Below are 12,386 nucleotides of genomic sequence, written 5' to 3' on the forward strand. Positions count from 1 at the left end.
CAATTAGTCCAAAGCAAAATTTTAGCTTTCTACAGTAAGTAATTTAACTAGTTTCAAACATAGAATTTATTAAGAATTTGTACATGGTACATGTTTCTGTCTGGACTGGCTGTAGAAACCACTGACTGGGATTCCCACCATATTTTATTTAATTAATTGAGTGTAATGTTATCATGTTACCGCTAGATGTTATGGACAGTGTCTCCATATGAGGCCAAAGGGTCAAACTTTAAATTAATTAAGTATCATGGTGCAGAGAAACAGAAATGTAATGTCCACATATGGGTCTCAAGAGGTTAAGGCAAACAAAAAAGCACCAAAAAGCAGTGTGGACAGAATATTACAAAGTCGTATGAAAAACAACTTTATTAAGGCAATGTCAAGTTCGAACATCATACAGAGCATTCATACATTTCAATCACTCCAGGAAAACAGAAGAAAGAAGAGTGATGGCTTTATACATAACAGAAAAAATAAACAAAAACACTCATTGTCTTTCTTACTCACAATATCACACCAGAAACAACAGAAGGCAAACATCTTTGGTTCAAACACAGTTCAGTTAATATTAAAATGCACTTGTGGTGAAGATTCCTCTTTATCGCATTTACTACCAACTATCTGTCCTTTGAGTGCCATTTTTTGCATCTTTTACTATATCTGAAGACATTTTGACATTTTTGTTTCTGTTAACTCAATATCCCAACTCCTGACACTTCTATTGCTCTACTTATATTGCTTAAATTCATCAGCATCTGATGAATACACATTAAAAGATACACGCATAACTCCATACGCCAAAACAGCATTAACAGTAACTTAGACCAATACCTACAATAATTCTAATAATCAAAGCAAAAGCAGAATGACCAAGGCCACATTCGTATCTGATGTATAATTCTATGTAGTTATCTATCCATGTTCTGCCAACAACAGATGCTATGAAAGAATAGATTTGTGGTGCAGAACAGAGACTTCAGGTCCTGAAGAAATTGAGGTTTTTGCCAGCTGATTCAGAAAGCTCGACACCATGTTTTAACCTTAAGAATTTGTGGTACATTTAGATCAATGAAAACATTTTTCAGTGACTACACAGAAACCTAGAGAAACACAGTCAACTCACACACACACACACACACACACATCTTTCTCTCTATTACTGACTGCTACACATTTTACTAATCACCATAAAGACATGGCTGCAGTTGAAGTGAAGTCGTGACTTGAGGCCCTTCGGTCTGACGCGAGGCTACTGTACTTACTGATACAGTAAAACAAAGAAAGATCAAACTCATATTTACAATAGGACAGCAAAGAGAAAAAGTGCCTTGTTGGGGCTCACCAATCATCTTTCACCAAGTATGAATAACTTAAACACTTAAATCAACAAATGAGAAAAAAACAAATATGCACTCATTAATGTGGCCCTGATATCATAATCCATTTTAACTGATTACCGGGAACATTTGTTGGATGCGCTGTATGTTGGGTATGTCTAAGCACATGCGCTACATGGTCAATACCAGTCTATAATAACCAGTCTATAATAACACGAGAGCTCTATCAGTTTGGTACTGTGAAGATATGAGGATATCTCTACCTGCATCCCCCGTAATTGAACATATCTATTATTATTTTTAAAGGAATAGTTTGTAAAAACAAATGAACATTATTTATCACTGACCCTGATTACATTTAACCTGCTAAAACATGTTTTATTATGATGTTTGGTTCTTTAGGTAACAAAGAAACATGTTAGGCTAATGCCTAAATTGCCTGGAATTAAGACTGTTACCACAAAACTGCCAGTGACCAAAAATAAGCTAAATGTGGGGTGCAAAAAAAAATTGCCCAAAAGATGTCTGGTCCAAAACTCATACACTGATGAGCACTGATGTACAAATAATATTGGTGAGCAGTGGTGAGAAAGGGGACTGTGCACATTTTCTTAGCTGGTATGATTAAGGAAGAGCTGAATTTTGTGTTTCAACATCAGTGTAAAAATTTATGATGAATTTATGAAAACCGTTGAATCGTTTAAAATGAAAAGTTCTAGAATTTTGTCCATTTTGGTGGTAACAGCTTGAGAAATGTGGAGTGCACTAACACTTACTGCATTGCGTAACACTAATTAAAACAATGACCTTATTTAAACTGTCAAGCTGAGGCTGGAAGTACATTATTACCCACATAATATTCTGCTGTCTTTTCTGTTGATAAACTTGACCACAGTCTGAGAAATAATACCACATACTGGTCATAAGAACAGCATGAAACAAATTAAGATCTTAATATTCTGATAGGATGTTTTGGACATTTAATTATAGATATGAGATCCAGTATTTGTTAGCAGTATCATCCCAGCATCTCTCATTGTAAATTAAAAAGCTAATTCCAGATATCAGACATGTTGTGGATCAGCATCTTCATCTGGGATCAGTGATAAATGATGTTAATTAGATTTTTTTTTGCTGAAATATTTCTTTAAGGTCTTGAGTTATTTCCTGAAAACACAGCGAGAGCACAGTGCTGAGTAAATGCCATTGAAGCCACACAACACGTGGGAACACTTCACTGTAGGCCTTCATTCAGGCTGCAGTGACAAAAACTATATATAAATATTGGTAAAGGTTTTTGTCTGTTGATAAGTATAGAAAAAAACATTAATATACATTTATAAAGGCTTTTTTAAACGGCCATCCTATGTTATAACATGTTTTGAGGTTAAATAACATTAAATGGACAGTTTAGTCAGAGTAAGCCTTTATAAATATATTGTTTAAGTCAGTTGTCATTAAAGTAGCCTTACGAATGCTGCCCTGCAGTAAAGTGTTACCCAAAATACAAAGTGCTATTTCATTTTCACCCAATATAATAATAATAAAAAAAGTAAAATAGCAAAAAACACAAGCTAATAAAAAATAAACATGACACTGAAGTCCAAATGACTTACCGTTACAACGTTCCATGCGAGTCAATGCCCTCTCAGAGGCTCCACACACCACACATCCATCCACCTAGCATACCACTCACCCATTCACAATAATCAACACATCAACACTATACGCTGTCATAAAATAGCAAAATGACAATAAAACAAGGATAGAAATATAACATTAAAAATAATTAAAGTAAGAAAAAAAGAACACATGAAGGCATTATTAGCCTGTTAGTGGAGGACCCCACTGTAGAACTAGGGGTACTGGGTCATAGGTCAAAAACACGAGAGATGCTAACCCTCTTAGCAACCTTGCCCCATCCTCTGTGTCAGCTGTTGTGTGTTTGTGTTTGTATATATATATATATACACATATATCATCAGTACACAGGGGTTTGATTCGTTTCATAAGTTAACGTTTTTTAAGTGTCCGGATGCAGTTAGCCTACACTTAGGCTAATGCTAGCTAGCTAACTGGCTGGCAACTTGTGCAGATAAATAATACACGTGTTTTCATTAGAAGCTACGTAGGGAGCTGGATGCTGTGCAGTAATGGGTTTGACTAGCAGGTCAACTCGAACTCCAGCTTGTGGTCAGCCTGGAGAGAGCCTGTGTGGAAATACACAGGTGCTACCATCGGCTCAGCTTATGTCATCCCTGCAGTAAGGCCAGTGTAAGTGTGTGTTTGTTTGTGTGTGAGTGTAAGTGTGTGTTTGTATATATATGTGGGATTTTATTAGGTTTGGGGTCATGTGCGGTAGAACTTTTCGTTGTAGCGATGGATGGTAACACAGCCGTGATAGGAGATGGGCCGTGGCATGGCCGCCACACCGGTGATGATTCCGGTGGCAGGGTCGTAACACAGTATAGTGTCTGATGCTTCTCCACTTTCTCCACGACCTCCCAGGATGAATATCTTCCCATTACAGACAGACATGCCACAGCTCTCCTGTAGAGACAGAGAGGGACAGAAAGGACAGTAAGTAGCTGGATAGCATAGCAGCTAAAAGGGGGCGGACTGTCTGGCCATAGGGAGAGCCATGACATTTTCGAGTGGGCTCCTCAAGTGTGGGCCACTTGAAGGGGTCTGATTCAACTATTTATTTACTGATTAACAGTCTCCAATGTGCCCATTAAGCCCATTAGCCAAATCATAAACATGCCCCCTACCCCAGCATAAAAGTTATTACACCAGTAATTAAAACACATTAATTTATAATGAATGCAAAAAAAAAATCGTCCTAGAAGCATAAGGGGGGTGGAAAGGTGCTCAACAAAAAAAGAAGATACTGAAACAAGGCACAGGAAAATGCATTAAAACTTGAGGAGAAGTACTGCCGTTTCATGCCGTTTAATGTCACAGTGTACTTCATAGGGAGGAGGAAGTCATTTAAAACAGTAAAGTTAAATAACTAATTTTACTGCAGAGATAAAGGGTTTTGTATCACCTCCACCTGCAGCCCAAAGTCTGTTGAGGGGTTAAAATACAAATAGAAACAGAGTATCATTCAAAAGATTAAATTTAAGATCAGATTCTATGAATCTATAGCAACTGACAGCAGTTTATCTGTATAGGGCAAACAAGAAAATTAGTCTAAAGATTTACTGAGACAGGATGGGGAAAACCAATTTATATCATTTTAGAAGTCCATTTTTAATGTATTTTGTAAAATTTATTACATTGTAATTGTGATCGACTCATTTACAAATCTTTGTAAAAGGGTACTTTGTAATATGGTGTCTGTTTATTCTGATTAAAGTCAGTGTTAAGTTAGATGGAATCTATCAATAGAAAGAAACATCTAACAATTTTGATAGTTTTGCTTTGTAGAACAAAAGTGATTTGTTTGAAAAACTACTCTTTTAATAAAATATACGTACTATATACATAATAAGAGAACTATTTAACCTTGTTTAAATATTAAAGCAGGAATTCAAAGATTCCAACATAGAAAGCAAGCATTAACAAGCATCAGTAAAAAAAAAAAAGAAAAAAAAAGTTAAATAAAATAAACTGTGTTAATTACCTGTTTACTGAAGGTGTGGACCACGTGCATCCAGTAGTCCTCAGTGGGATCGTAGCAGTAGATGGATTTGGTCAGGCCTCCAGACACATAAATAAGGTTGTTGAGGGACACGGCTGTGATGCAGCGCTTTGCTATGGGGATGTTGGCCCTGAGCAACCAGGTGTCTGCCTCCGGGTCGTAGCACTGGACCTGAAAGAGAACATAAATAGTGGCATTAAAAACAGAAGACGATGGGGCAAGCAAAAAACCACTGCGGGAAATGAATTGTGCTGCTGTCAGTCAATGTGTTTTTACTCCTGAGGTGACAAAAAGGATTTTTTTTGAAGAAAAAAAGAGTCCACTGTTCCTGGAAATACATTACGCTGCTATTCCAGCTATGCAGTTTACCTCAACTGACTCATTGATAACAGACATTTTTCAGCTACACCAGTGAAGTAAGAAAGAATTACAGCCATAAAACTATGGAACTGAAAATATATATTTTTTTGAATGCCTGCATTTATAATCTATTATAATCTATCTATTTATAATCAGAAGTAGTATAAAGACAAGCTATTCTGGACATGTATATAAAATTAAAGTTAGAAATGGTGTTAGATTTTTGAAAAACTACCATTAGCTGAATAATAATAAGCAAGCAGTTTCAGGCAAGCAGAATGAATGTCTTTCAAAATGTTGCATTTACTGATATGCCCAAATTACAAACCATTTAACTGAAACAGATTTGATTGTAATAACTATAATAATTGTAATAAGCACATTTCTAGGTGAAGGCTGCTTTCTGATCATTTGTTTAAAGTGGCTGTCAGTATTATTCTGTTTCTGAGCTGAAAGCAGAGGCATTTCTGAGTGGAGAAGGGATAAAATATTGTGTTTAATGGTACCAGTGTGCTGGAACGACCATCCCTGCTAAGTCTTCTTTCTAAAAACTGGGGTATCGGGTCGCTTTTTGCAGGGGTTATTCAGGCCACGTCACGCGTCTTTACGTACTTACGTCACACGTACAGCCTCTAAAAGAGGATCCGGCTCAGTTTTACTAAACGCGAGCGGCTGGTGGAGCAATGGAGACTTCAGAAGAGGAACCTTAGAGTTCAGTAGCTCATTCACTCATAGTTAAAACAAAGAAATTATATGAAATATCATGTTACATGTCACTACATAGACTACACTTTATTTTCTTTCATTGACCTTAAAAATGCAGTGTAGTCCAAGACTAAGCTTAATCTCTGTCTCGAAAAACAGCCCCAAAATATCCACTGGACAGATAAAAAAATTACACCCAGCTTTGTAGCCTAATCGATTATCAAAATAATTGTAGAGATTTCCTCTTTCAACACATTTGCAAAGAGCAAAATGAGGAAAAAAGCCTTGGTGGTTTCTCACAGTGACCATCGTGCCTCAAAGGGTTAAGGGGTAAAAGAATCTTCTGTGCTCTGTCTAAATGGTGAAGATTACAAAGGGTCACGGTTGTTTATGAAGTGAGACACACACTCACGCACTCTCCCTCACACTGCTGATAAAGAGGCAGGCCTTTGCTTCTATTTCCATCCTCATCCTTCACTCTGCTGGAATGGGTGAGTGGAGAGAGTGGAGAGTGTGTATCTGTGTGTGGAGGAGGGGAGCAGGTTCCAGACCAGCTGGAAATAGAGGATCGCCCGGGGCCCAACGATGCTGAGAGCCAAGCAGAGCGGGAACGTGACTGCAGCCATTTCAAACTGAAATGATGAACCCGCTGCACTTCCCTGCTTTCACCATCCGGACACGCTCAGCTCCATCAACCAAACAATATAGAACTGAATAAATTAACCCTTTCATTCTGTATTTTATTGCAGTAAAGACTAGTTGCTACAGTATAGTGCTGGGCACGGATGGAAAAACAAAACCGGTATGTGTAGAAAAGCATCACCAAAGAAGCACACTGGCACAGCTCACTAACTTACACACAGGAGTAGCTGGAGCAGCCAGTTAGCATAACAAGCTAACACACTGGAGTAATGGTAGCTTAGCTCTGTGGAGCCAAACAATTTTCTCGCTCTGTCCTACCTAAAGAGAAATAAGAACAGCAATTTATCTGAGGAGCTCCTGTTACTGTTTTTTTGCAACAGAGTGTTTTAATCTGAGTAACATAGAAAAACAACAGCAAACAGCAATTATTCTTTCAAAATGAGATCTACAGCTCAGGAAAAAAGATTCTCTTGTCCTCCAGACAAGCCCAGAATCAAAAAATACATTTTCAGTATTTTAAGGTTTGTTTATATAATAGTGTTTATGGAAGAATTTTTTTTTTTTAGTTTTGAAAAGGAATCCGTTTAAAGTTGTTGGCATATCTTTTTTTTTTTACATCTTTGATGTCAACTAGATGTTAACTACTCCAGCTGATGTTAGCTAGATGTTAACTATGCTAGCTTATGTCAAGTAGATGTTAACTACTCGGGCTGATGTCAGTTAAAAGTAACTTTTTTACTGTGCATATAAACAATAAACCTTCTTGAATCCTGAACTACTGTAGTTGATGTAAGCTAGATGTTAACTGCTCTAGCTGTTCCAATCCAGCTGATGTTAACAAGATGTTTAACAACAAATAATCTAGATGCCGAAGTGATTGTGGACACACTTTCTAATGAAGGCATTCAGCTACTTTAGGTTGCACACATTGCTGACACGTGCAAATGCACACACACAGCTTGTCTAGCCCCTGTTGAAAAGTACTGCCAGTAGAACAAGACTCTCTGCAGCATATAATCATGAACTCACTGGCACCATGCCTATTGCCAGGTGTGAGCAAGTGGGGTATAGAATCTCCCAGCATTAAATTTGGGAACAGTGGAACCATGAGATGATATGCATATTAAAATACTAATATGCATATTAACTACTCCCCTATTAACTTTAATGCAACTAACTTGTAAATGATGTACTTCTACTTTCAAAGTGTTCCAGCCAGTAGTACATAAGAAAACAGGAAGGGAAGTGTAGTTGTGGTAATATGGAATTGTGAGGCTACATATGCTGTTGTGGTTTAAAAGGGTTAACGGGGACAAGTCCGTCGTCTGAGAGTTTCACCATAGCAGGAAGCCACAGAGACAGAAACACACGAGGATGTTCTGAATTCCAACGGTTGGAAAGTGAACAAACAAATGAAAACCCAACACCCTACTCCCCCCCGTCTGAGCAGCATGGGTCTGCGGTTTCATATATTCTAAAAGCCACAAATATTTAATTACTCAGTGCCATATATATGCAGCACCACATAATATCCCGTCTGTGCGCTGGAGTCAGACAAAAGCTCAGCTGTTGAAAGGCTGTAAATAAGCAATTAGCTGCAGGGCATACTGACGTTTATTGAGAAACACAATGCTGTGCTGCAGAAGTCTTTAGAAATCACATTTTTTTGCGAGCACAAACAAATGTAAAAGTTGAATATTAAAAAAATAATTAATTAATTAATTAATTAATTAACCATTTAACTCATTAAAACAGGTGGATTAATTTGTCCAGAATATATGGATACTAAAGGTGAACCAACAGTATATGATTTGGTAAGTAGAGGTTTGTAAGTAAAAGAAAATGTATACAAGTGTGTAACCATAAGATGGGAATTTGAGAGTTATTGCATACAAAACAAGTTTTATATTTTAGTTACATTCATGATATTGAAACATTAAACATTAATATGGTTTAGATTTCTTCAAAATGTTTATTAAAATGAATCTGTGTATGTCACAAATCAAATAAATGCATAATTACATTTAAAATGTGGCAGAATGGAAAATATAATATGATTTCTACATGTTGAAGTAATAGAAACTGTTCAAAAGGTTAGATGCCCTAGGATCAAATAGCAGCCTCAAGCCTGACCCAGGCAAGCCATTGTAAATGGCTGCAATCGGGATCCCCACAAATATCTGAGTCTGGCCCCAGTAGAGCGCTTCTTCTCCATATGGTCACCTGGAGAACATATCAGCAGCGGCCTGACAGATCCAGGTCAGACTGATCTTACAGCAGACCGCTGTTAGGGGGCAGCACTGAGGGCACTGTACTGAAAGTCTGGTCAGAGCATTGTCCTGCCAGAGGCAAAGTCAGGTCTCAGCACACCGAGACAGCATTATATCTCTGCAACGGAAAAACAAACACTCCGGTGTCACAGAACAATAGAGCGCAGCTGGCAAAGGCACAGGCTGTGATTCCCTCACGATCCAAACAGGTAATACTGATCCTCTGATAAACACTCCCCCAGTTACCATGGTGGGGACGAGGAATATGTTCTCCATTACCATATCTGACAAAGGAAATGTGATTTATACCATCAGACATGAAGTATAGCTCTCCAGCCTCTGGCTGAGTTAGAATGTAGAGCAGAGGAAAACCAGAACTTTAGATTAGGCTCCATGTATCTTGATTCAGATTAGGCTCCATGTATCTTGATTCAGATTAGGCTCCATGTATCTTGATGCAAATATAAACCATGAGAGCTTAATAAAACAGCAGAAAAACTTTTTAAAAATGAATTTCTGGACGATAATAAAATATATACCTGTATTAGCACTGGTAAAACGAACTGTTGGAATTAGACACTGGAGATAGAGAGAGAGAGAGTGACTAGAGAATAAAATGAGATTAAAAATGGCATGCAAGTGCGCTTACATGCACTTCATAATCCAATAACATCAGAGATTGTCAATAATACACCTATATACCTGTATACATGAAATTTAGAGTCAGGCATCAATCAGTTTTTTGCCTTGCATTCAGCTGATAAACACACAGGATAAACATTTTTGTTAGTTTGTTTTACTTCAACTAGAAGATTAAGATTATTTAAAATCTTGAGTTTCAGTGTAGCTCAGACAAATTGCTGTATATTTTTTTTTACAGTACCGCAGTTTGTTTTAATGTATGCACAGACTAAAGAAAACTAAAGAATGCTCACATTAAGAATATACATGCACTCATGAGAAATATGATTACTTACTCTCTTTACGTTAATCTCTTTTCTTAATCTGATATATGAAGGCTACATGAAAAATTATATAAATAATTAGATAACTGCAGTAATCTGGTTATGAACATGCATGTAAATGCACACACTGAAATTTACGGGGATAGGTGGAGTTAGACATCATACTCCAAATTGCCAGAAGAGCCCCGAGGACCTGTGGTTGCCTCCTTTTGTGAGACAAATGCACAGTCTGCCCTTACAGTCAGTTGCTTCAGGCAACTTTTAATGACTAATACACTAACTGAATTGTGTGAGTGATTTTACGTTTAGATATTAGTCAAATGTTGCTTGTTTTTTATGATGCATGATTTTTTTAACTTTGCATGATTATTGTCATTCTCTCAATGATTTTTTAAACTGACCAGAAGAAGATCTAGACATACTGAAAGCTACTTGTTGCATGTATTAAGTGTATTTTTTTATTCTGATATAAATTTGTACAATTCGCCCTATTAATATTCATCTTAGAAATAATTTGATGTGAACACACAGTTGTTTAGACTGAAATTTCTTTAAGATGATAAAAAACATACATCACAGATACAGCATCTAACATATAAGTTTTACTGGAGATACATTATCTGTTACAGTTTTTACTGTATATTAATGTAGATCATTTCAGAACAATGACTTACTCTAATGGTTAACGCATTACAGCATGCCGTCACGTTGAGCTCGAGCTGCGTCAGTAGTTTACTCTGAAGGTTAAATATAGCCTCAAGGATCATTCGGGCGGTTCTCAGCACAGTTTTGGTTGGTAAAGGACATGCCTCTCTCACCTTATCAGAGCAGGTGTTGTCATCCGGGCCTCCACCTATCACAAAGAGCTTGTTCACACAGCTGGCCACAGCAGGGGAGCTGACCGCCTCCTTCATGGGAGCCACCTCCGTCCAGCGGTTGGAGAAGGAGTCGTAGCACTCCACACTGCTTAGACGAGACTGACCGTCATAGCCACCCACTGCATACACCTGAAGAGAGACAGAGGCAGGAGATGTTTCATATCACATCTGCTATGGAACAGTATATTAATATGTCAGGTTCTCAAAGGGACACAAAAGAAATCTATTTTACACATTTGTTGTACCCTTACTCCAAGTGTATTCAATCAGTTAATAATTTTTAAAGTCTTTTGTGTGCTTCTTAAGTTTGCACTGGAGCTATTAGGTTAATGCAGCTAATAGAATAGATAATTAAGCAATTAAATGAAAAAATTACACATTATAGCACGAAAAAAAACATGATCTTTTTGGTTATATACTCTCCGCAAGTTAAAATAGTTTCATTGCTGCTCTGTTTGTAGATGTGCAATTTTGGATTGTAAGCGCTGCATTGTTGCTGGGTTACCTGTATGTGGTGGAGTAATACATGGAGAGCTTTGGTTACAGTGCATTACTGGCTGATAACGGTACTCTTAGAACGCCTTTCAGCCAATTACATTACAGAGTCGGTATTGTGGTATAATAGAAGGCTTTAAACAAAGGTCTGTTTTATAAATTTCTTTTCTGCTCTGCTTTTCTTAATTTAGCCTGATCTGGTAGCCGTGAGGATCCACACATTTCCCATGGCTTTTAACTCATGGCTTTTATTTTAAACTTAATACCTAAAATACAAACATTAAAGTATTTCGATACAGCTAATAAGTCCAGGGCTTCCCTGATCTTCCTATTTAAAATCAATAAAAGGTTCACTTTTTCTATTCTTGCATACAAAATAACATAATTGAGGTGGGTTGGGTGTTGCTTATAGCAGAAACCTCCACAGTGATGCACTGATCTTAAAATGCAATAAGTTGTTAAGGTTGCTTTCACTCCTATCTTGATTGGTCCGGATCTTCAAATTGGATGTTGCTACCAATGCACCAAAATGTGGTGCAACCAAAAGAGATCTGCTTTAACTAAACCATGGTTGAGATCGTTTGCAGTGTGAAAGCACCTTTTTAAATCCTCATTTTTTGACAAATCACAGGAAGTTGAGGCAAGCTTTGGCACCCATTAAACAACAAAAGAAGAAAAGGGACCTGTTTGTAAAAAAAAAAATGACACAGCTAAATAACAAGAACAAATACAACAAATACACAATGCAACAAAAATGTGAACCTTGGTTTGGACTCTGGCCGTGAATGATCTCAAGTAGATTTGTTTTTGTGCTTTCTGACAGTGTATGACATTCTGTTGTTTATGAACATGGACAAAAGTATCGACACATATGGATACAATTAAGATTTAGCCAAATTAGCCTCACAGCTCCAGCATAAAACCAAAGAAGCAAACCGTTTCAAACATTATATTTGACTGATTACATATTAAGAACATGAAACTGTGTAAATTAAATTTATGACCAAACTAAACAAACTCTCTAAACAAACAGGAACAATGCTGCTAAATCTCACTGTTTACAGGCATGTGTTTTTGGTTCTGAGTAA

At 37.2% G+C, this 12,386-nt stretch overlaps 1 protein-coding gene across 2 annotated transcripts in view; it reads right to left on the bottom strand.

The window, feature by feature from the left end:
• Positions 1-348: 348 nt before the first annotated feature.
• Positions 349-12,386, bottom strand: part of klhl24b (kelch-like family member 24b) — a 35,013-nt gene continuing 22,975 nt past the window's right edge. For both annotated transcript variants that reach the window (XM_015606637.3, XM_007252324.4), the window contains exons 5-7: positions 10,744-10,932; positions 4,966-5,154; positions 349-3,887 (exon numbers count right to left, since the gene is read on the bottom strand). In XM_015606637.3, the coding sequence (XP_015462123.1) occupies positions 3,687-3,887; positions 4,966-5,154; positions 10,744-10,932 (579 nt within the window). In that variant the 3' untranslated portion in view covers positions 349-3,686. The remainder of the gene's footprint in view (positions 3,888-4,965; positions 5,155-10,743; positions 10,933-12,386) is intronic.

The sequence above is a fragment of the Astyanax mexicanus genome, chromosome 1 (genome assembly GCF_023375975.1).
Source record: "Astyanax mexicanus isolate ESR-SI-001 chromosome 1, AstMex3_surface, whole genome shotgun sequence".
NCBI classification, from domain to species: domain Eukaryota; kingdom Metazoa; phylum Chordata; class Actinopteri; order Characiformes; family Acestrorhamphidae; genus Astyanax; species Astyanax mexicanus.